This window comes from Melanerpes formicivorus, unplaced genomic scaffold (assembly GCF_026170545.1).
Source record: "Melanerpes formicivorus ecotype bairdi unplaced genomic scaffold, bMelFor1.0.p_v2 SCAF_7, whole genome shotgun sequence".
Lineage (NCBI taxonomy): Eukaryota > Metazoa > Chordata > Aves > Piciformes > Picidae > Melanerpes > Melanerpes formicivorus.
Window position 1 is genome coordinate 22,716,183 of NW_027142359.1, and position 26,119 is coordinate 22,742,301.

Sequence of the window (26,119 nt, forward strand, 5' to 3'; positions counted from 1 at the left end):
GTTGCTCTTAGTTCATTGCAAATGCTTCACCCGACACAAGTCAGAGACTACTTTTCCCTGTGCAAGTTAGAAAGTTCTATAAACTTTTAAACTCTCCAGCTCATGTGAAGCTTGCACATAGAACACATGCTGCAAGCCTATCAGTGGTTTCACGTCCCCCCATCATTTCCCAGGGAGCAGATGCAGCTGTCTGATCATATGCAAGATCCTGCCCAGCCAGCTTAACTGGAAAAATTTGGAATACCATGGCACAGCTACAGCCCTCCTGACTGTCAATCCTGAGCAAAAGGAGAACGAAGTTCACCTACCAGTTACCAATTGATTTTACCAGGACAGCAGAAGGTATAATTTGGTATTTCACTTTCATTTACATCCCAGCATCCACAAATCACACAATGTTAGGGATTGGAAGGGACCTCTAGAAACTAAGTCCAGCCCCTTGACCAAAGGAGGATCACCTCCTTTGGTCACACAGGTGGGTCTTGAAAGTCTCCAGAGGAGGAGACCCCACAGCCTCACAACCTCTCTGGGCAGCCTGGTCCAGGGCTCCATCACCCTTACAGTAAAGAAGCTTTTTCCTCCTTTTGAGGTTGAACTTCCTGTGTTATAGCTTATATCCATTGCCCCTTGTCCTATCACAGGACACCACTGAGAAGAGACTGGCCCCTTCTTGACATCCACCCTTCTGATACTTATCAACATTGGTAAGATCTCCTCTCAGCCCACTCTTTCCAGACTAAACAGGGGGTAACATTTAAGTCAAACCTTCAAGGTGGTGTCCTAACCTAAGCAATCCCACTGAGCTCATTGCTTCCTCTACAGTAAGGACTGTTTGGACAGAAATATGATCACAATCATGCTGGCAAAAATACAGATTCCTTCAAACAGCCCTCAGCTGACTGAAGTGCTGTAGGTGTTTTCAAAAGTAACAAGTGAAGCTTCACAGTGAATTCTGGAATGAATTTAAATGATAATGTGAATTTAAATTACAAGGTCCAAGACATAGACCTTGTCCCCTACTTCTCTTGCCAACAGCCTGAAAGACCATGGTTGAGAGGAAGATCATTGAATACCCACCAAAAAAAGACACCCTGCAGGTAAGGTCCAATGGAGCTAAGGGGCGAGCCCTCGACTGCTGCATGCCATCCCCATTTCCCAAAGGCTCAAGCGTGAGCACTGCTGGAGAGTTTTTTCATGGGCTTTAAAGAGCTGCCTAACCTTTGTCTATGCTTCTGATCACTTTGATCAATTCATACATTTAAAGTAATCTTGTAGCTTAAGCCCAAAGAAGCTGCTTAACTCCACCCTAAACATGTTATCTCTTCACACCAACAGATTCTTCCTGAGTCACTGCAGGCTTTCAATAGAGCAGAGTACTTACACGGGAGAATCTATTAAGGTAAGGCCTTGCTTTCAGCTGGAAAACATTAATTCTCTTCCAAAAAGGCACACTGCCTTTTTGGCCATTAACATCCCATCATTCTTCTGAGCAGAGTGACAAGCCAGGCAAGCCACCTAGATCTGAGGCAACATGAAAGGCTAGCTCTACAGAGAGATGCTTGGGAAAGAAATCACTGCTTCAGTTACTGCCATAGGAAAAAAACCAAATCAATCAATATTTCACTGGACAAAGATGCCTCCAAAGTGGTCCCGCTTGGACCCCAGGTATATTAACAAAATTGAACAATGTTGACAAAGAAGCCACATCTGACCTTGAACTAAGTGCATCAGGGCGCTGCAGAGATCTGAAGGGGTGGGTAAATAGTTGCAAATGAAAACAAAGCTGTTGACATAGCAACAGGAGCCCTCCAGCACACGGGGTGCTGTGGCTCAGTATCGTTAGATTTGTGGCTGTTCAACAAAAGAAAGGTAGCAGAAATCAAAGCCAGAATACGATGCTGCTCTCTAATGCTGAAGATAGTGCCTGGGAAAGATCTTAAAACAGCATCCAAAACCTGCTGGGGAAGTGCAAAACGATCTTGGAGGGAAAAGAACATTCTAGAGATGTGTCCTCGCTCGGTGTCACTGTACTCTGCCATGGTGAGGCCTCATCTGGAACACTGTGTCTGATTCTGGGCCTCTCAGTTCAAGGACAAGAAACTACTGGAGAGAGTCCAGCAGAAAGCCAGAGAGATGCCGAGAGGACTGGAACATCTAAGTTAGGGGAAAGGCTGAAATACCTGGGGCTGTTTAGCCTGGAGAACAGGAGACTGAGAGGGGACCTCATTATTGCTCAGTAATAAAAGGTGAGCACCAAGAGGATGAAGCCAGACTCTTCTCAGTGGTGTCCAGTGACAGGACAAGGGGCAATGGATGCAAAGTGGAATACAGGAGCTTCCATGTAAACATAAGGAAAAAATGCTTTGAGGGTGGCAGAGCAGTGGTACAGGCTGCCCAGAGAGGTTGTGGGGTTTGTGTCTCTAGAGGCATTCAAAACCCAGCTAGACATGTTCCTAGGTGATCCTGCTTTAGCAGGAGAATTGGACTAGATCTCCAGAGGTCACTTCCAACTCCTACCATTCTGTGAAAGGAACAAGTTGGAGAGACAGAGTAGGCAAGAAGGAGTACAAACCTCAGCATTAGGAGAACTCACATTCTCTGAAGATTTGCCCCTTGTTAGCTAATTCAGGCTGCAAAAAGCACCAGCTTGTCTGGGGCTGTCACTGTTGCTCTATGATCAGGATATGAGATGATCCAGAAAAAGGCATTTCAGTTCTGGCCACACAGTTGCCAGTATGAAGGACGAGACAGGAAAGCAAAACTGAGAATGTTCAGGAGGGAGGAGGTTATCCCCAGCACAGGTAGTCTCAAACTCTGGGACTGTAAGGAGCAAAATCAACATTAGCACTGCCTTGTGTTTTCCCTGCCATAGTCACTTCGCCTGAACTCACAGTAGCAAGGGTTTGCAACACCTCAGTGAAGTGGTTTAGAGATCTGCCCAAAGTTAAAATGTGATGAGGCACTGGAACAGGTTGCCCAGCAAAGTTCTGATGTGATGTTCAACGCCAGGTTAAACAAGGCCTTGAGCAACGCAGTCTGGTGGAGGGTGTGTCCCCCACCATGGCAGGGAGGTTGGAACTGGATGATCTTTCAAGGTCCCTTCCAAACCAAACCATTATATGATTCTATGAAAACTGACCCAGCAAAAACTTAAGCTCTGACCACGTTGAGAGCTGTTCTGTTGCTCTCTTCCATCCATCTCTACTTGCCCACAGATTCCCTTTATCTTGTGAAGCTCCTGGAGAGAGGAGAGGACATGCTTGATCCTGTGTATCTGCAGCCCTGAGGAGCCCCTCTCATCCCCTAATCCAACCTGCTGCATCTCCAGGTCCTACATGGATAAAATTCAGCATGCAGGAAGATGATGCACTTAATGTGTTAAGAGCTCAGGAATCTGAAGTTTTGATGCCATGATCTCTGCATAATATATGGGAAATGAAAGGTCAGTGGTAGCTGCTGACAGCATTACAGCACGCCAGGAATAAAGCCTCGCCACTATCAATAGCTACTCTGAGCTCATTGGACTTAGCAGACACACTGATCTCACCCAGGCTGCACAGCTTGGACGTTCAAGCTGCACACACTGCATGCATTTTCAGCCTTTGGTTTTGTTTTTAAAGCAGGGGAAATGGCACTGCTAGAAAATATATGGGGTTGAGGGCATCAATGCCATTGCTGAGGCAGAACAATAACAACTTCAGGCATGATTTATATCCTAATTTCAGGATAAAACCCCATCTATTTTTAAAAAGAAGGAAAAGGCCACAAAATTACCTGATTTGGTATTCGGCAGTGATCACAGTTTATACTGCCCCAGTGTTTCAACTCAGTTAAGCATGCAAATAGAGTATTTTATTAAAGCACCAGACAAAAAGGGGATCTTTTCTTCTTTATATGCCCTCTCCACTGCAACAGATTTTATCAGGCTGCTTCCCTCTCACCTGAAGTGCCTGTCTGATTTCAGGAGAATTATTTCCCAACCCAAATATCCATTCCTCTCTTATACAGGCTCTATTTCCAGTTTATTGCTCATTTGTTCTGTTTTAAGGTACCAAAATGAACTTTTGGTCATCTAAAAGCTTTCAGAGTGAAGAGCCCAGAAAAGAAACATATATCAGCCATATAAGATGGTAATCCTGGGATTTGCTTCTACAGCGACAACTGAAGACTGTTTTTTCTATGGCATTTGAAGAAAATCCAGACCTCCCTATCAAAGGAGAGTGCTCCATACAGGGATACACAGTCCAGTAACAGTTTTGACCATGGCTACATCTAAATCAAAGCATCACAGTAACTCCTTCCATTATTGCTGCTCATGTGGGCTAACTAATACACTGAAACACAGAGGGTTTGACCAAGAGATCCACATAAATCAACCCCACACCTTGGCTTTCTCAGGAGGCATTATTGGAAGGGACCTTAAAGGTCATATAATTTCACCCCCACACACAGGCAGGGACAGCTTACCCTAGATCAGGTTGCTCAAACTCTCATCCAACCTGGCCTTGAACACTTTGAGGAGGGGGCATCTACAACCTTTCTAGGCAACCTATCCCAGTGAAGATTTTTACTAATATCTCATCTAAATCTACTCTCAGTTTAAAAACATTACCCATCATCTATCACTACACTCCCTGACAAAGAGTCCCTTCCTATTTTTCTTACAAGCCCCTTTAAGTATTAAAATGCAGCAAGGTCTCCCTGGAGCCTTCTCTCCAGGCTGAACAACCCCAAATCTCTCAATCTACAGTTGTTTCATGTTCAAAGCAGTTGATTCATATTGTCCTGCTGCTGCCAATGATGGGCAGAGACCTGCAGAGGAACTCTGCACAAGGGGAAAGGGCTGAAAACAGCAGCAAGCAGTTTAGCAGAGTCAACGTGGTCTCATCAGGGAGAGGAGCACAACCAAAGCTGCTGGAGCAATAACGTCTGTTTTGCTCACTTTGCCACAGGGTTCACAGCTTGCCCTTGCTTCAGGACCCATCAGCACAGTTCTCAGTTGTCCTGGACGAGGCATTAACAAGCCAGCTAAACCTGTTTAGCGACTGCCCTTTCTCCTCCCTCCTGGTTGCAGGGTCCAGGTTTGAGGTTGAGGAGCCAATAGGCAGGCACCGTTAAGGCTGCCTGGAGGGAGTGGAAGCTGGACCCGCAGCCTCACGTTTCAGAAAGGCAGCTGCATGTGTCAGACACTGTATGAGAAGGTGTGTGCAGTTTTGCCTGCCATGCCACATTTTGAACTGATTGGTGGCATTTGAATAACTAATGTGCCATTGAGCCAGTCAGTTTTCAAAAAGAGAATTTATAGGGGAAGATTTCAGAGCCCACATCTTTGTTCTTTCTCTTCTCTCATCTCTCTCATTTTCTCCCCCTGCCCCGGTTCGTTAATGGGATTCGAGGCAGCGACAAGCGCCTAACTCCTGCTCCTGTCTCCAGAGCAATTAGCTTCTTTTGTCCCAGCAGCATAGTGTTTAGATCCCCACTACAGCAGCATGTCTCACTCCCTCTCACTTCTTCTAATTTTAGATACTACCTTTTAGATTATTCCTGCCTTTTGGATCACAAATGCAAACTCAGAGCATTGCTTCATTCAGCAAAGGTTTTGGTAGTTAACAGCTCAGTGGTTTGTGAGTAATTTACACGAATTTACCTGGTTATTTCTAATGTTTATAGCCTGTTTATCTGTCAGGGTTAGCTCTGTTGTGAACCTGAGGAGGTCCATCTTGCCACCCGGGGCAGCACCGCTGTTGGTTTTCATGCTTACAAGAAGTTTCCAGTTTGTTCCTCTGTATTCCAAGTTCTGATTTTCCTAGACTGTTACTCCACTGTTAGCATCCTATTGTGTGTAATTAACCTATCATCAACTGAGCAAATGAACCTGGATCAAATTGGCTCAGGAAAATATTTTTTTATAATTAATACATATTTTATAATATTTCTGGCTTATCAATTTGATCAAAAACTATATCATCAGTTCACTCCTTTTACTTGCCAATACAACATAAAAACTCAACTGCAGGTGGAGATGCTTCTTTTAAACCAAGACTTCTGGTTCTGAGCTTCCTACAGAGCCCTGGAGCTAAAGGCACATGACTGCCTATCTGCACTGCAGTACAACTGAGGGACACAGATGAGGGCCAAGCTGCCATCACACTCAGTACTGGATGTGCAGAATAGTCCTTTCCACCCCAAAAAAACCTCAGTTTGAGGACCAGAGGTCCTCAGCAGATAGAGCCACACAGAGAACAAAAGGGCAATGAGACCACTGCAAGAGGCGGCTGCATCAGCTCATAGAATAGCTTAGTTTGAAAGAGAGCTTTAGAGGTCATCCAGTCCAACTCCCCTACAGTCAGCAGTGACATCTTCAACTACATCACATTACTCAGAGCCTCATCTAACCTCAACAAGATTATTAATTCCAGGGATGGCAGATCTACCACCTCTCTAGGCAACCTGGGTCAGTGTTTCACCACCCTCACTGTAAAAAAAACCCCAGCAAACTCTTCCTCATCTCTAGTTTGAGCCTCCCATTTTTAAGTTTAAACCCATCAACCCCTGTCCTGTCACAACAGATCCTGATAAAAGACTGTCCCCATCTTTAACTATTAAAGCCTCCTTCTCTGAAGCCTTTCCAAGACAACCTGGATGTGTTCCTGTGTGGCCTGCCCTAGGTGATCCAGCTTTGGCAGAGGGGTTTGGACTAGATGATCTCTGGAGGTCCCTTCCAACCCCTACCATTGTGTGATTCTGTGGTTCTTTCGGCACTGAAAGGCTGCAATAAGGCTCCCCTTAACTCATGGCACGTTGGCAAACCTCAATGGCACTGAAGTATCTTCCTTTCTATTTTTCTTCTAACATTGGAGAAAGTGAGAGAAAGCACAAAGCTACCTCTCTGAATCTTTTACCCATGCACAATATGGCACCATGGGCAGAGATGAGCCCACAGACATGACAGAGGAGAAGCGAGACAGACCAGAGACAGGGTAGAAAGGACCTTAAGATATCCATCTTATCTCTGTGGAGAATGCAAAGGGAAAAGCAGAACAGAGATGCTGATTTAGTTAAAGCATCCAATTAGTAAAATCCACTGAATAGATGGATGCAAGTAGGTGAGATGTATTTGTCAAGGGCAGAAGAAAATGTTTCCTTAAGCAAGGTGTGAAAGAACAAGACCTCACATGGATGGTTAAGAAAGACCCTGAAACAAAACAGGAGATGAAAATGGGGGGGGAAAGCAATAATAATTTCAGAAATATTAACACTGAAAAAACACAGACTTGGAGTCAGAACTGCCTTGCTAAAGCATGCCAGGTTAGCTTGATAGCTATTCTGCATACAGAGAAAGGAGGGGAACTGAAACATCTATGTTTAGTAATTTAATAGTGGTATATTAAGTCAATTTACTTCCTCTTTCTATACCTCAAATATTAAGTACCAATACTTCCACCTCCGCCAACCATTTCATCAATTGCTTATCTCATCAAGTCCTAAGTCTATAAATATGTAAAAAACACAAGCATAGACACATATATAGCATGAAGTTCCATCAAATAAGCACAGGAGCAGCACTCCTGCCTAAATGCTGCACAAAACTTGTGAGGATGCAGTGTTGGGAAGTCCTGGCTGGCTTACCACCGACTAAATCACTGAATGAATAAACTGAAGCAATTTTCAAACCTAAAAATCATCTTAACATGTCAAGGAGCCAAGGCAGGGCCAGGACAGATTTCTAAAGCTGCCCACCACAGTGGTTACCAAATTAGCTTGGAATGGCCAAGTCAGTGTGCACAATCCACCCCCCCTTTTTTTTCCCCTTCCAATTTTTACTCAAGGAAACCAGCTTTAACTGTTCCTTTATTAATTTTACAGCCCACGTGACAAATCCAGCTATTTAAAAGTTAGATTGCTTATTTTATAGACTAAATTCTTAAATATGACCAGCTGCATGTGATGGAGGAGAAAACCCTTTGTCTCCAAACATATCACAGAACCATAGAATACTTTTGGTTGGAAAAGACCTTTAAGTTCATCAAGTGCAGCCATTCTCTAACTCTTACCAGGGCTGGTGCTAAACCACAGCCCTCAGCTCCACATCTCTGCAGCTTTTAAACACCTCCAGGGACAGGGATTCAACCACCTCCCTGGGAAGCCTGTTCCAGTGTTCGAGAACCCTTTCCAGGAAGAATTCTCTTCTAATGTCCAATGTAAACCTCCCTTGTACAACTTGAGGCCCTTTCCTCTTCTCCTATCACTCATTACCAGACAAAAGACACCAACACCCACCAAGCTCCAGCCTCCTTTCAGAGAGTTGTAGAGAGCAATGCGGTCTTCCCTCAACCTCCTTTTCTCCAGGCTGAACTGCCCCAGTTCCCACAACCACTCCTCACAAGACTCGTGTTCCAGACCCTTCACCAGCTTTATGGCCCTTCTCTGGACCTGTTTCAACACCTTGTAGGGAAGGCTCCAAACCTGAACACAGCAGTCAAGGTGTGGCGTCACCAGTGCCCAGTACGGGGGTAAGTCACTGCCCTAACATGTTGGCCACACTGTTGCTGATCTAGGCCAGGATGCTGTTGGCTTTCTTGGCCACCTTTGCACACGCTGACTCATACTCAGACTGCCTTGAGGTCTTTCTCTGCTAGGCAGCTTTCTGACCATCCAGATAAGACTAGTTCACTCTAAGGACTGTGAAAGTAGGCTTAACTCATTTCTTTGCTCCAACTTTTTTCCTTTTTAGGAGTTCAGAAGCACCATCTCTCAAGATTCCAGTATTTCTTTTAATTTCACAAGCTGTTTTTCCACATGCATTCAGGGCTGAAAGATCGATTAGAATTCCTTTGTGGAAAGTCATTCCCATCAGTTCAATTACTCCACATAATTGTTTCAGCAATCATAGTTAAATATCCATTTCAGTTTTATTTAGAGACTCAATTACCAAGCATCAGGCAGATGTAAACACTTTTAAAATTTTATCTCCTCTCCCCCCTTTACCTTCTTCCCCAGTACAAACACCATTTCAACCCTTGGCATTCTCTAGATCATAAACATGCACATGTCGTCATTTAAAACCTCCACAGAACCCCTGGCGCTTGCTAACGCTTCTTCCCCAAACACTGCTGTTGAAGATGAGCCCATTGTGGTTTAGTAGGTGTGAGTGGAGGGATAAAGACATTCCTATCTGCTTCCATCCCACGCATCCTATGGCTCCAAAAGCCTTCACAGATTCATCTGTGCTCCTCTGCCTTTCAGGTGGAATCTCAGTTACTGATTTATCAGGAAGGATTCTGCTCCGTGGTGCTTTTCTGTATCTATTTTAATCAGTGGCTGATCCATTTGGAGCTGGTGCTCTCATCCTTCCCTAGAGCCTTTCACAGATAGGCCCTTTCATTCAAATGCTGCTCATAGGTATTGTAATTCAATTCTATTCTTGCATGTAATTCACTAAACTTCAGTGAGATGCCTGTCAAGCAAGTCAATATTTCACACTCCATCTTTTTTTTTTTTTCCTTTTTCTTTTGAAGAGTATCAAAATGCAAATTAATTTCCCCCCCCCCACCCCAAAGAGTCACAATGGAAGTAAAATCAGGCTGGTGGTGAGCACACCAAGATGAAATGGCAAACCCATGATTGCAAGAATGATCACCGTATCTCTCCAAGTCCAGAGATAGCAACTGTTGTCAGAACACCTAGTTACAAGTGCATTAAAACACCCCAAGGAGAAAGGAAATGCAGAGTTGGTTAAACATTTATAGGGACCTCAGTGCTTCAGTTGCTGCATGCAGAGCGTGAGACAGTTTCCTCCCAAAGCGATACCTGCTCTGCTCTCCAATCTTTGTATTATCACCAAGAACTATTTAATCTAAGTGAATAAAAGGCTCATCATGCCTTCCCCACTGACTGCTTCAAAAAACACATTAGCAGTGATCTTTGCCCACTAGGAAAACACAAGCCCACCCACAGGCATTGTAGTTGCAGCCCCGGGAAGCATGCAGCGCCGCTGCTTTGCAGCACATCTCAGTCAAACCAGTTAAACGCCCAGTATGGCTTTGTCATGTTTATAGAGCAAGGCTCTACACCAGGAAGAAGAGCTAGCACCACATTAATACACTAACTTTGCTGGAAGACTCTCCAAGCTAAGCTTTGCCTGGTTGCTGTAGTGATCTCTATGAACACACCTGAGTGTCTTGCTTTCATGTGCTTTTATCTCTAGCAGAGACACCCAAATTAAAGGGTCAGGCTGCAAGAGGAAACTGACCCTCGGGTATCACGATGGCTTCTGGGTGACAGCACACTTGAAAGCCTTACTCAGGGGCATTGTACTGCAACTCCCCGAAAGGAGGTTGCAGTGAGGTGGGGGGTCGGACTCTTTTCCCGGCTACCAGGTGATAGAACAAGAGGAAATGGCCTGAAACTGCCAGGGGAGGTTTAGGTTGGAGAGCAGGAAAAATTTCTTTCCTGAAAGTGTGGTCAGGCATTGGAACAGGCTGCCTAGGGAGGTGATGGGGTCACTGTCCCAGGAGATGTTCAAGAAACAGTGGACATGGCACTTTGGTATGTGCTTTAATGGTCACAATGGTTGGACTTGATGATCTTAGACATCTTTTCCAACCAAAACAATTCCATAATTCTAAAGACATCTTGGTCCTGGCCACGGCAGCCAGCCTCATGTCATTGGAGAGAACAAGATAGGAAAAATGGAACAGTATCACTCTGCCCCAAACCTCTTTTACCTACCTGCACAGCCAAAAGCTAGGTGATACCGAGAAGAAGGGCTGAATTTGACACAACACACATTAGCCTTGGCCTCGATGCTTGCTACTGAGTTGTCCAAGTTGGTAGACCAGAGCTTCACTAAAGAAACAAAAAGAGACACAGGTAAACAACAAAAACACAACCTAAAAAAACCCCAGCCTCATCTGAAAGGCATAAACCCTGGTTGTCTCATAAATAAAGTCTGGAAAGCCAACTAAGTGATTATAGAGATCATAAAGAGTCAGTTCCTGCTGATGGCTGGTAAGGTTCAGAACATTTTTGGGTGCATACAGCAAACATTCTGCTCACCACCATACACACAGGAGATACTGCCCATCCACATCTCTCATGGTTGAGAACACAGCAGTGACTAACCACATTTTAGAATCTTAGCCTTTACAGCTACTGGAGTGCAGATCTGAAATCACCAAGAGCAGGAGGGCTTGCATCTTTTTGGTTCCTTGCCCTTTATCTGGCATGAAAACTCCATCCTCCACAGCAGAATTGCTTTGTGCAGAATAAATACACCTAGTTGTAAGCCTGAGCACAGCCAGTGAGAACAACTTGTTTTAGTCTCAAGAAACTGGCACAGACAGGAAAGAAATCAGTGTGCTGGCTTCTAATGATGATATATTTCCTTGGTACAAGGAACACTACTGTTCTACCAGCCTACTGTGTGAACACTGATTAAACTTTGTGCTACAAAATGAACCCTTCCCCCAAGTACTCATTTAGTGCCTCACAGGATGACCAACAGACAACACTGTGGCTTTTCAAAACTCAGCCTTCCCCACCCTCCACAAATACTTCAAGTCCCTTTTAACCTTAAAGATGAGGAATGCCAGGCACTCCCCCCATAAATTCTGTAATTCAAAGCTCTCAGTCCAGTTGAGGGGACAACATCAACTGGCATCAACTCCCACTGACACCTACAAGTCAGAGATTAAGGCTTGAAATGTTCTCCCTTCCCCCTTTCCTTGGTGAGTGGGTCGTGCTGTACTTATCACAACAAGTGAGCGTGCTGAGGCAGGAAGCAGAGCAAGCTGAAGCTAATGTTTGAACATGCAGGAGCTACATGAAGGCTTAATCCCTTAAACAGCTCCCATGACCTGCCTGGCCTTCCTCATATCTGTGGCCAATAGGTCCTCTGCTGTCTTTTTACAGGAACTTCACTTTGGCGGTGAAGTGAGCAAAAAAAAATGGCAAAAGACCAGGAGTCTTATTAACCACTGTAGTCAATACATGAAAGGTAAGCTGTCTTATGGTCTGTGTCCCCACACTCTGAGGAGTTCTTTGTATCACCTCTTGCTCAGCCTTTCGCAGGAGCTTTGAAGAAGCAGCAAGGCTTCCACAAGGATTACTCAAGGATGTTTCAGATGCTCAGAAAAAAAGAGGAACACTGGCAGGTTTGTTGCAGTGCACCTACTTTTTAATAGTTTGGCAAGCAATGAAAAAGCATGATCATAGAATCAGAGAGTGGTTTGGCTTAGAAGAGACCTTAAAGATCATCTAGCTCCAACCACCCTGCCATGTGCAGGGATACCTCCTACTAGACCAGGTTCCTCAAGGCCATGTCCCAAAGTGCCATGTCCACAAGTTTCTTAAAGACCTCCAGGGAGTCCACTACCTCCCTGTTCCAACACCTGACCACGCTTTCAGTAAAGAAATTGTTCCTAATATCCAACCTAAACCTCTCTTGGTGCAATTTCAGGCCAGATATTAGGGAAAAGAGACAAACCCCTATCTCATTCCAACTTCCTTTCAGGGATTTTTAGACAGCAATGAAGCCTCCCCTCACCCTACTCTTCTCCAGACTAAACCACTGCAGTTTCCTCAGCCACTTCTCAGCAGACCTGTTCTCCAGACCCTTCACCAGACATGCTCCAACACCTCAACTTCTTTCTTGTAGTGAGAGGCCCAAAACAGTACTCACGGTGTAGCCTCACCAGTGCAGAGCGCAGGGGTACAATCGCTTCATGTGGCATGCAAGGAGGCTACATGGTCTCACAGTTCAGTGATGTTCTGCCCAAATCTAATACTAAAACCACACAGATTCATAAAATGGTTTGGCTTGGAAGGGACCTCTGGTGGGTTAATGCCCTTTCTGAAAACAAAGTGGGGAGAGCTTGCAAGTGCTTTGCCTTCCCTGCAGGGCATTTTCCCCCAGGAAACTGAGTCTGTTCACTCCCCCCTCCCTGCCCAGCTACAGTATAAAAGGGAAGGCATTGGGGTCATTAGTTCTCCTTTTGGCCTCTCCTGCCTCTCCTGGATAAGAGCTACTGCGGCTGCCCTCCTGCTCCTCTGCCACGTGGTCGGGCCTGATCCTTCTCCCGGCTGCCTCTGTGCCTCTTCCGAGAAAAAAAAATGGTTTTGTATTCCTCCTATTTGTCCCCCTCCCATCCATCCTTATTCCTTGCTCTTGTGAACCTTACCTGTTATTGATATGTATTTTTTTGTTTTGGTTTTGTTTAAAGAAAAACTGTTTACCTCTCTACTTCCAAGCCAACTCCAAATTATTGTTTGGTGGATTTGCTCCTTTCCCTTTTTTTTTCCCCCTCTCTATCGGGAGGGAGGAGGGGGAAGCGGGGGAGAGATTCTCAGCCTTGCCCCCATCCGAGCTCTTAACTCCCATTTAAGGCTTAAACCATCACAGGACCTTAAAGATCATCTAGATCCAATCACACTGCCATGGCCAAGGGCACCTTCCACTAGACCACACTGCTCAAGGTCCCTTCCAACTTGGCCTTGAACAACTTCAGGGAGGGGGCATCCACAATCTGTTCCAGTGTCTCACCACCCTCACTGAATTTGTAATATCCAGTGTAAATCTGCTCCCCTCATGCAACAATCCCTTCCCTCTCATCCTATCACTACAAGCCATTGTAAACAGTCCCTATCCAAAGGAGACAAGCTGCTCACCTACCAAACCAACAGCCACCTGGTCTCACTTTTATAGCAAAAAGCTAATTGAGGGCTCAGTTTCAACTTAGCTCCTTCTTTCAACCAAGTTCTTCAAGTCCTAAGCGGGGAAGAGTCAGCCCACGTGCTCAGAGCCATCATAACATTCGTTACAACTGACAGACACAGATTAAAGCCTGCAATTTGTGTGATCTAAGTGCCGTGGGATACGCTGGGCTCCAATTAGATATTAGTCAGTGCCATAAAAAAGGAATCTATGCCACATATAACACCACCTAATGAAACATGTCAAGTTTTACCTAGAACTGCCCATTATTTTTTAAGAAGAACTGACAGGTTAATAAAACATAATTCAGAAGGGTAGAGTTTATTTGCTGCAGCTTTCAGCAATCTTGCTGAGGTCGAGGCAGTAATTACACAAAGTACAGATGTCTTGGTAACACCTAGAGTTGTGCTGATGAAGCAAGCAACCATCTGAGATTGACTGTTTCTAAAACACATGTTCTCAAAGCATATGTTTCCTAATTTTGCAGCTGCTGACAGACATGCTTGTCTACAGCCAAATATTTCCATAGAATCTTAGAATGGCTTGGGTTGGAAGAGACCTTAAAGATCATCTAGTTCCAACTACCCTGCCATGGGCAAGAACACCTCCTACCAGAAGAGCTTGATCAAGGCCCCATCCAACCTGCCTTTGAACACTTTCAGGATTGAAACCTCCACAACTTCTCTAGACAACCTGTTCAGTGCCTCTCCACCCTCATGATGAACTGCCTATGGTAAGGGGTTGGAACTAGATGATCTTTAAGGTCCTTTCCAACCCAAAGACTAAGGGCAGATCTTATTGCTCTCTACAATTACAGGAAAGAAGGGTGTAGTGAGAGGCCAGTGTTGGTCTCATCTCCGAAGTAACTAGCAATCAGATGAGAGGAAATGGGTTTATGTTGTGCCAGGGGAGGTTTAGGTTGGATGTTAGGAAAAATTTCTTCACTGCAAGAGTGATCAGGCATTGGAGCAGGCTGCTCAGAAAGATGGTGAAGTTGCCATCCCTGGAGGTGTTCCAAGTGGTGCTTCAGGATATCACAGTATCACAGTATAACTAAGGTTAGAAGAGACCTCAAGGATCATCGAGTCCAACCTAACAACACAGACCTCAGGACTAGACCATGGCACCAAGTGCCACGTCCAATCTCCTCTTGAACGCCTCCAGGGACAGTGACTCCACCACCTCCCTGGGCAGCACATTCCAATGACGAACGACTCGCTCGGTGAAGAACTTTCTCCTCACTTCGAGCCTAAACCTCCCCTGGCGCAGCTTGAGACTATGTCCTCTTATTCTGGTGCTGGTTGCCTGGGAGAAGAGACCAACCCCTTCCCGGCTACAACCACCTTTCACGTAGTTGTAGAGGGCAATGAGGTCACCTCTGAGCCTCCTCTTTGATATAGTTTAGTGGTCACGACAGTTGAGTTATGGTTGGACTTGATGATCTTAAAGGTCTTTTCCAACCTTAATGATTCTATACAGATGTTTTGTGTCTGAACACTGACTAATAGAGGCTGAAGCCTGTACTGCAATAGCTGAAGGTGTCGATGTACACAGCTGGTAAGCAGCGAGTAAGGATATTGATGTTGTGGAGCCTCCTTCTCTGGAGACATTCAAAACCTGACTGGATGTATCCCTGTGTGACCTTCTCTAGCTGAACCTGCCTTGGCAGGGGAGTTGAACTTGATCCCTTCCACCCCCTACCACTCTGGGATCTTACTGTGATATTTCATCCAGCCTATCATTCCTGCAACTCTTATCTGGTCTTGTGATGGAGAGACTGCTGTTAATTAAAAACCCAAAAGCTGTAACACAAAACAAGATAATGCTATCAGAAAACTTGTTGGCACAGATTTGAGGAATCTCTAGGAAAGGAGGAAGCTGCTGAATTTTCCTGCTGGGCAAAATTTTTTGCTGCACTGCCTTGTGCAGGTCAGGAGGATGATGATGTTAACTGATGACTGTTGGTAGGCAATGACCATGGGATATCCCTCCTCACATAAGACACAGGCAGGTATTTTGCTTGGTATTTTGACTACCAGCTTCTTGACCTTTCAAGATATTCCCAATTGAATTCTACCACCCCACAGATCTCGAGGAAATTACTGAACTTCTTTAAGCCAGGAAAATAAGCAAACTGAAAGTTCAACCTGATATTTTAAGAGCAATAAACACCTATAACTCAAAGTCAACAGAAGCTGAAGGAATTAAGTATCACTGAAAATAAAACCCCAAACACTCCTCAAAATCTTTAACAAAGCTGATGACCAAACTCAGATCTATAGATGTCAGGTTAATTACCTCTCTGAAAGGTCATGCTTTTTTATGAAGCCAGCCCTGAAGATCTGCTCTGCCCCACTGAATTCAGGGCAAAAAACAGCTGAAGGATTAGCACCCATGGTGTCACTTACCAAGGCAACACAGAAATTACTTTCCTCACTTGTAATGAAACAGATGTTTATATTCCTCCTTGCCATGATACACTGAAAGGTAACCTCTCACTCAAGTTCAAAGCTCTCAGGCTCTCCAGTTCTGTTCCATTTCTCCATTTTGAGCCCCAAAATAATGATGAGACTACAGCTCACAGAGAGGACATAAAAGCAGTCAGTACTGCTTGTACTCCCTCCTTGAGCTTCCAAAACCACCCCAGAGTAGAAAAATGCTTCATCACCCCACAAAAGATCTCTGCCACGGTGGAGACTTAAATTCCACCCATAAGGCAAAATATTTTGCTTTATTTCATCTAACTTCACCATGGCCATTAAACTTACATCCCAACCCAGAACAGATAGGGATGCTGGTTGAGAAGCAGCTTTAAGTCATTAGCTAAGTGCAGTAGCTCCAGGTCCCAGCCTGGCACTTCAATGGCATCATTCTGCCTCCACAACACAAAATTTTTCTCTGCTCAAATAGCAGAACCCCACCAAAAAAAAAGCAACAACAAGAAAACCCAACCAACACAACATCATCACCACCATTTCTTACTTGGATGAGAACCATAGCTTCTGCCATTGTTATGTGCATAAAAAGAACCGAAATTAAGCCTGTACTGTTTCCACAAGCTACTTGTAGCACAAGTAAACACTTCAATTTTCCTCACTGCTGTCTAGTTGGTGAACATCTTTGGATCTCTATAGCGACACACAACTACCTTTACCTTCTTTAAAAGGGAAGGGCATGACAACTGTAGATAAAAGCAAAGCTTGCATACAGACAGTAGTTACTTCAAATACAATAATGCTTTTATGCTCTCATTATCTGCTATTAAAGGAGAAAGATTTTCCACAAATAAGCATCCTGGATTATCTTCATGTAGCAATGAGGACAAAGCAGGACCTGCAGCCCAAGGATGTTGTTTCTAATTTTACCCCTAATAGCACTTTATTTGTTAGCACCCACTTTGCTGTGCCCAAGCCCTGGCAGAGACAGCTGTGAAGCACTGATGAAAAGTTCCTTCCCCAATAGATGCCTACTGAGCACTTTAAAAATTAGCTTCCAACTTGAAAAGACCGAGGAGAGACAGGCAGGTACACAAGCACACGGGAAGAACTGGCAAAGCTGTCACTTTAGCTGCTGGCTCGTCCTGATCACTTGACAGGAAAATGTTAACACTCGTGCTTTCTGGGGAAGCAGAGCAAGATTAGCTTAAATTGCTCTGGTCACACCAATATCCATCAGCACTGAGACTGCTTGTCAGAAAGCCCTGTGTGGCCCCAAACAAGCAGAGAAGAGGACAGAAATGTGCATAGATTTTGGCTTTCCTACCAGATGTTGCATCTGGCCAAACATGTATTATTATATCCCCAGAGACACAGGATGGTAGCCATTGGAAGTGATCTTTGGAGATCATCTAAGTCCAACCCCTCTCCTAAAGCAGGTTCACCTAGATCAGGTTACACATGGGGGTGGGTCTCTTCTCCCAAGTAAAAAGCCATAGGATATGTGGAAACAGACTAAAAGTTGCACCATAGAAGGTTTAGGTTGGATATTAGGAACAATTTCTTCCCTCTAAGGGTTGTGAATCCCGGGATCAGGCTGCTCAGGACAGTGGTGGAATCTCCATCACCTGGAGGGATTTCAAAGATGTATGGATGTGGTGTTGAGGGACATGGTTTCATTGTGACCTGGCAGTGCTGGGTTAATTATTGGACTTGCTGATCTTAAAGCACTCTTCCAACCAAAAGGATTTTATGATTCCATGATAAAAATGTTTCAGCCCAGTTTTATTCACCAAAACCCCAGTACACCTTCAAAAGACCCTTTGTGAATCGCAACAGAAGTTAAGCAGATCTGCAGACTTCATTACAATAATTTCTACATAAACACTGCACTTTGAGAGACAATTACTGAAGAACAGAACTGTTAGACTAGAGACAGGAGCTCTGCTTGCAGCTGGCTTTGCAATGCTGGACAACTTGTTAACATGCTAATAAATGCAAGTCTACCTGGCAGATAAGCCTTTTCAAATGCATAGCATGAGTAGGGAGCAACGTGATGAAGAGGTTGATAATTTACAAGGTGAATGTTCCCTCCTGCTACATTTAAGCACACAGAAAACGCTCTTGACTTCCACAAAAAAGGGTAAGGAGAATTGTATCAAAAAATATTTAAAACCTCCCTTAAATAGATAAAACCTCCCTTAAATATAAAACACTCACCTAAGCAGAGTTTTACAAATAATATTAGCAGCTACATTGAGAGTGCCAAATGCAACTGAGGAACACTAACACAGCTTTCATTTGAAACAGGATTTGAAAGCATTTTACAAGTGGGAGAAACAACTTGCAAGGTTTAATGTTGAGGAAAAAATGTCTTGTTTCAAAGCAAATCATGGGCTGTATCAGCCCATCTAGGAAAGCTGATCCCCACTGAAGGCGAGAGGAACTCTAAACCTCTTGCTGCCTAATAACTCCTAATTTGATATTGTAAACATATCGCAGGTAAAATCTTCTTCATTAGTGATGAAGAACACTACATATCACTCAGTGCTATGTTTGTCTTTGAAGAAGACTTAAGAAACTTCTAAAGAGGAACATTTTTCTGTCAGTAAGCCGAGAAAGGGCTTGTCTTAAGGGTTCTCCTAAAGCCCTTTGTCAAATGGACCCCGCAGGTCCCCGCAAAGCTTGAGTGTTGCTCCCAGCACTCCCATTCAGCCCACCACCAGACCTCATAAAGCTCTGAGAAACACACTGCACATCATGAAAGCAGGATGCCTCTCAGTGCACACAGTCTTTTAATATTCAGAGCTACAGGTAAAACAGCAGCAGGCATTTTTAACTTCTGCTCTTTCTCCTCAACAAGCTCATTTTTGAAATATAAATACATGCTGCTCCTTTGAAAGGCCCTAAGGCTTTAACTCAACAAGCTTAACTAATGTTAAAACACATTTTGCTTTGTTTAGTGTCCTGGAAAATGCTAGCTAGAGAGCATATTACCTGAAAAATGAGAACATTGTACCAAGAAATCTTAATCCAAACAAAGCCTCTCTTTCTCTAAGAGAGGGTTCAGTAATACCTTTACACATTACAACAACGATACTGAAGGCAGCTGAGGAATCAGCTGCTTGAAATGTCATATTTTTCTTCCTCAAGGGAATACACAGAGTGTGAACCGTTGAAGATAGAGAAGAGAAATACCTTTGGCATCATCAGAGCCTGAAGCCAATAGCTTTGGGTCCATCAAGTTGAAGTCAACACTCCAGCATCTTTTCTCATGCTCCTGTTTAGAGAAAACAGCAAAATATTGCAAAGCAGTGAGCTGTAATTTGGTAAAACAGTAAAAGAAAAAAAATCCCATATTTTGCTGTGAATTGTCAGCAGTCCTGGACAGTAAACTTTCCTGTGATTAGCAGTTTCTCCAAAAATATCTTTCCTCCCAATCAAACCAATGCTTGTGGCTTGCTAGACATGTCAGGAAAGCAGAAAACAGTAAAAGGCCAATTAGAAACACCTAAAATGATTTAGTTTTTCATAGTGGAAAGAAGAAAGTAATGATTTCAGGAAACTGACATTGAAGACCTACTTTTGCAGCACCGTTTGGTTGTGGTTCTGTTGTGTGCTGCTTCTTTTCCTAGCAGATCACAGCTGTGCCTCCCATTACCAGTAAGATGCTCGTTCAAAGACATTTCACCTTCTCACAAAGTCCAGGAAATCCTCACCTTCCTGCTGAGTTCCTAAACAAAACTTATGGTGTTTGAGTGCTGTCCACTCAAATAGTCTTACAAGCCTGCACACTCTTCCCCCCCAAAAGAGAAGACTTGTATTTGCTCTGCTGGCACATCCCACATGGAAATGAAACACTGCATCGAATGAAACCTGAAATGGAGTCAACCCCTTTGTTTAAAGCTTTTGCACAGGCTCGCAAGATGTTGACATGAAAAGCTCACCAGGACAAAGTGACTGAAGGCTTTCTAATACACATGAAGCAGATGCCAGTGTGCCTCTAATGCAGATCCAAATTAAAAAAAAACACCAAAAACATTCAAGTAATCTGATAGGAAGCAAAATGAGTTTGTTTCAACATAAGCAACAGCTGGCTCTCTCTAGGTTCATTATTCAGACTCATCAAGTAGTGCGAAAAACACATCTGAGAGGGAAAGAGACAAGATTTATTTTGTCCAGCATAATTTCTTTTTAATTGAGATATGCAAAGGATTAGTGAAAGCAAGCATTATATAAAGTGTCCAAACACACAATGAGAAAGTACACAACTGCTTAAATAGGAATTAAAACGCATGCTGAAGCATCAAGGAGAAGGAAGTGAAGGCCAGGCTGCAGTTCATTCAGTATCACTGACCAGTTTCAATGCACTATGCTATCTACACAAGAGCCTGCGGCACTTCCAGCCTCTTCCCATGTGCAACAACCTCCCTTCCAACCTCTGTGAGCTGATGGCAAGCCTCTCAGAATCCATTAGATAAAAACACAATGTTCAAATTGCCTGAAACGTCAGAAACTTCTCCTGGAACAGTTCTCGCTGTTGAGCTCAGCCCCCTTGCACGTGTACACTGCTCTGCTTCAGCAGGGCTGTATCAGGAAGGGTTCTGCCCACCACTCTGCTCTTCCAGCCTTGCCACTTAAGCCTGCATTTTGCTCTTCTGCTTTACAAGCACCTGCAGCAGCAATCACTGCAGGATTTTATGAAAGGCATTTGACAAAGCCTGAAGTGGAAGAGGTATAAAGAGACAGGTTTCTAAAGAAAGGCAAGACAAACAACTTGCAGGAACTCATTTCTCCCCGTGCAGCTTCCCTGCCTGAGAGAGGCAGCCAGAAAACGTCAACTGCCTCATGATTGTGACAAGAAGATAAAGCTGCTTCCCTCGGAGGGCTACAGCTCAATAAAGCTGTGTGGATGAGACACAGTAGCCAAACAGGAGGAGCATGCATTTCCCTCTTAGACTGAATACTGCTCCCCTGATACAGAGTCCATGGTATGAGGAAGTCCATATTGCTCACTGATTGCACGTTACCTGGTAGACCTTGGACCTTTGTCCTGTGAATCCATCCCAAAGGATGACGGTGCCTTCATAGTCACTGCTGGCTAGCAGGTTCTTGTGGTAACTACTCCAGCTGATACAGCTGAAAAGGGAAGAGACCTGGTCAGTCACAGATTACACCTTACATGATGAAAATCCCTCTTGGAATCCCTCTTTGCAAAGCATGCAGCACTTCATGAAGTTACCCTGCTCAAACACTCAGGAAAGGGCAATACCCAAACCCCAGAAATATGAAAAGCCTTTCTCCACAAAGACCCCCAAACATCTATTGGCTTAACTGACATTGCCCCCCACAGGATGAATTGGTTTGGTATTTGGAGGATTTGGGGTTTTTTACAATGTATTCATCTCTAACATTGCAATTGGTTTGCTAATTGAATTCCACCCAAATTTTCAGAGACCTCAGGGTTTGACTTGTTAGCAGTAGTAGCTATCTGCAAGAGGTTAATTCATAGTTTTCATTGGGTTGGAAGGGACCCTCAAAGGTCATCTCCTCCAGCCACCCTGCAGTCAGCAGGGACACCTCTGACTACACATCAAACATCAAGGCTATGCAGGACCACATGGAATGACTCAAGGGATAGGGCCTCAACCACATCCTTCGGCAACCTGATTCAGTGTCTCACCACTCTGTGAAGAGCTTCCTCCTGATGCCCAACCTACATCTACCCTGCTCCAATTTCAAACCATTGCCCCTCATCCAATCATTACAAGCCCTTGTAAACTCCTATCACAGTCTTCCTGAAGGTCCCCTTCAGACACTGAAATGTAGCTATAAAGGTCTTCCCAGAGCCTTCTCTTCAGGCTGAACAGCCCAAATTCTTTCACAGGCTGTCTTCAGAGGACAGGTGCTTCAGACCCCTGATACTTCTGGTGGCTCTTCTCTGGACTTGCTCCAGCAGGTCCATGTCTCTGTTGTATTGAGGGCCCCAGAGCTGGACACAGTACTCCAGGTGAGGCCTCACCAGAGTAGAGCAGCAGAATCAACTCTTTCAACCTGCTGGCCACACTTGTTTTGATGTAGCCCAAGATGTCAGTGACTTTCTGGGCTGCAAGCGCCCATTATTGGCTCATGTTCAGCTTCTCTTCCACCAGGGCTGCTCTCAATCTCATCTCCCAGCTTAGACTGATATCAAGTGTTGCCCTGACCCAGGTGTAGGACCTTGCACTTTGCCTTATTACCACCACAAAGGCAACTTAGCTAAGAGAATAAACTTACCTAACCTGTATGTAAAACACAGCTGCATGAGTGGTAAATCAAGCTCTCCTCTGGCACATGAGAAACATTTTACACATGTACCTATATGTAAACCAAAGCTTGACTTCTGAGAAATTGTGTAAAGCAATCTGCAAACACAGAGAGATCCCTCTTCCCATGCATGAGAAAACAGCATTTTGTTTTCTATGCGAAGCTTAGGAGATGCTTCTGAGTGAGCATCGCACACACATCACACAGGTTTGTATTTTAAACCAAATTAAGTGTCTCTGAAAAACTAAATGACAATTCCACACACAAACCCTAACTATCAGCAGACAAAACAAGAGCAGCAACACTGCCAAGTCACATTTGTAGCATTCTGGCACTGCGCCTCCCTCTCTGACTCCCAGAAAAATATTACAGAGGTAAGAAAATTTGTAATAGCTGCTGACCAAATTTTGGACCATCTGGCAGAAAAGCACGCCAGTTGGTATCAACTAGGGTGCAGGTAGCCTAAGCTGAACTGACAGATCCAATTCGTGCAGGTCAAACAGCTCTGACACAGTTAACTGGATTATGGGAGACCTAGGGACAATTTTTAACCAACAATATAAACCAGAAGTTCACAACTGTGTGACTTTTTTACTACTGCTTTGTAGCTTGGCAGCTACTCACTGATATACGATAAAGGTGCATGGGATACTGACTTGAGAGTAGTATACCTTGGCAAATCCCTGGTTCCACTATACACTTGCATCCTGTTTTCCTTAGAAATTTACACACAGAATGGTAGGCATTGCAAGGGACCTCTAGAGATCATCAAGTCCGCCCCTCCTGCCAAGACAGCTTCATCTAGAGAAGGTCACACAGGAACTCATCCAGGTGTTTGACTCTCCAGAGATGGAGACTCCACCACCTGGGCAGCCTACTCCAATTGTTGTCTTGTTTAAAAAGCCAGCAAGACTGTTGCCCTGACTGAAAGTCAACAACAGTGGCTTTCTGCAAGCACTGCATGATGCTTGGAGAACACCTTCAGGACATCCCTTCCTCAGTGGATCACTGAGAGCTTTCTTCAGAACAGCCAGTACAGATGGAAATTTGATGACACTGCTTTCAGCCTTTCAAACACTTCTCCCTACAAGCACCTCTGTCTACCTATAATCTGTTCCCCCACTTACACATTTCCTTTGGGTAACAGCATCCTTTGGTTTCAAAACTTTGCATTTAGAAACTTAAAACTGTTTTATTCACTCAGTGTCAGTCCTCTTTCACCACAAGCTGCTAAAAGGATGGTTGAGCTCATGCAGCTCAGGTAATGATTTCCCTGGTTTCACCTCCACCATGGTATGTGATTAATTACATAATGGTACTGTCCTCAGTCCTTGTAGGTACAAGGAATGTCCACAAATGTATCATCAAGGAGCCATCATTACACCAGCTCTGACACTGTTGGGCACTCACACAGAAAAGCAGATCTTGACAGTCTATGATTTACTAGAAGCCTCATTCAGTGAGGCTTAAGTGGCTCCCGGAGGACATGAGGAAGCTGGCAGGCACAGCCCACCATGACTATGAGGTAAAGGCTGCAGCAGTCCAGAGAGAACCATGTCTGACATCTGGAGGCTTTTTTCCAGCCAGCAGAATCAGTCACTGATGGAAGCAAAAGAGGTTCAGAGCCCTCAAGCTACAACACAATGAGGCTCTGAGCTGGGAGCAGCCTCCAACTAACGGCAGGGAGGTAGACACTGCACTGGGCAGTTACTGCTTCAAACCTGCTCCCCTGCCATCTTATCTCCACTCCAAGTCAGGACTTCAAGGAGCTTAAGGAAAAAGTAAACATATCTGGAAGTTTAGCCATCACACAAAAAGCAGGAAGGTCCAGTCTTAGAGAAGACAGTCTTGTACCTGGACAGCTTCAGTAAGTGGAAAAAGTCCTAGAGAAAAAGGCAGATATGCTGGTGCCACCTTGGCTTGTTGCAGTATGAATCTTCTGGGCTAGGCAAGCATGAGATCCACATCTAACTGGCAAAAGAGAGATGAGTATTGCAGGCTGAACTATGAAGAGGGTAATCACCTAACCATAGCTTGTCAAAAAAAAATTACCCCAGATGATAAAAATTAGGAATTACTGAGTAGGTAGAAAAAGATAAAGGACACAGTTTAACAGTTCTGTTTGAGATGTGATAGATCTAAGGATATAAAGAAGTGCCAGTTTTGGAAGGAAAGGTCATATTTTGCTGGATCAATCAATACAGGTGGAGAAAAATGAGGGGTTTCTGTGCCCAAAAGTATGACCATTAGGTCTGGCACTGCAGAGATCAAGCTAAGCATTCCATCTTCTTGAAGTCTCATGGTGTTGAACAAAGGGTTAACACTCACTTGGAAACCATTTGTAGCTAGACTGAGAGGGGAAAGCAGGAACTGACAGGTGAAAAATGTTTAGGGATTTGCAGCCACTAAGTGGTTCAATTAACACCTTTTAAGTCACACACACCATAAATCTTTCATTTTTAAGGAACATGATTAAAGGATCATAAGACAAAACCAATCCTGCTCTAGCTCTCTGCCTTAATTCTCCCCTCATCAACACCCAACTCTACAAGTCTGAAACAAGAGCCTTACTCATTGACATTCCAATAGGTGAGCTTCCTCCTAACTCAAATTCTCCAAAGTAACCTTTTCAGAGCACAATTCAGGGCTGGATGAGGTGGAGGGGAGCTCCCTCTCCAGGAACAGGACGATTTTTACCAAGCCCTGGTTATCCTTTACATGTGTTCTCTGGCATCTATGATCATAGAGGCCTGAAAGAAGGCTGTTGTGGAGCTGGGATAATATGATGCTTCTCTTCCACGTGACTTCCCTAGGGAAGGGGTTGAGAAGTTACTGCCATGCTCCCTCAAGGGAAACACTGATCTTTCTTCCACTCCCAACACCGACAATTATTGAAACATCAAAAGACATGCACTTTTTTTTTAACCTAGAATCACAGAGTGGTTTGGATGGGAAGGGACCTTTAAAGATCATGTAATCCAACCCCCCAGCAGTCACAGACATCTGCAACTACATTGGGTTGCTCAGAGCTCCAACACAGCTCACCTGGAATGGCATGGGGCTCCCCTGTGCAACCTGGGCCAGTGTCTCAGCACCCTTTTTCAAGTTCTCTTGAGATGTTCTCAGAGATAACAAATAGAATAGACTTAACCAGGTTGGAAAAGACCTTCAAGGTCATCAAGTCCAACCTATCACCCTTTTGCCTCTCTCATATTTTTCCTACATGACCTATGAACATCCTTAAATATTTCATGGGTAACCTCTCCTTCCCTGCAAAGATGATACACCCTCTTTTTTTCCCCCCCCTTAATTTGTTCAGAAGTTCATTGCCCATCCAGGCTGGCCATCTGCCCTGGCAGCTCATCTTCTGGCACATTGGCACAGCCTGTTCCTGCGCCTTCAAGAGTTCTTCCTTGAAGTAGGTCCAGCCCTCTTGGACCCCTTTGTTTTTAAGGGCTGTTTCCCAAGGTACCTTCTGAGTTAGTTCCTTGAGTAACCTGAAGTCCACCCTCTGGAAGTCCTGAGTGGAGGTTTTATTGCTGCCCCTCTTAGCTTGACTGCATATTGAAAACTCAATTATCTCATGGCCACTGGACCCCAGACAGCCTCCAACCACCACATTAAATAACACATTTCAGAATGCATGGGAGAATAAGTAGGAGAA

General features: G+C 44.4%; 1 protein-coding gene across 3 annotated transcripts in view; it reads right to left on the bottom strand.

Annotated features, from left to right (window-relative positions):
• COP1 (COP1 E3 ubiquitin ligase) overlaps positions 1-26,119 on the bottom strand; it is a 166,652-nt gene that overhangs the window by 65,794 nt on the left and 74,739 nt on the right. For all 3 annotated transcript variants that reach the window (XM_068141379.1, XM_068141380.1, XM_068141376.1), the window contains exons 13-15: positions 21,180-21,288; positions 19,348-19,429; positions 10,732-10,848 (exon numbers count right to left, since the gene is read on the bottom strand). In XM_068141379.1, coding sequence (XP_067997480.1) covers positions 10,732-10,848; positions 19,348-19,429; positions 21,180-21,288 — 308 coding nt within the window. The remainder of the gene's footprint in view (positions 1-10,731; positions 10,849-19,347; positions 19,430-21,179; positions 21,289-26,119) is intronic.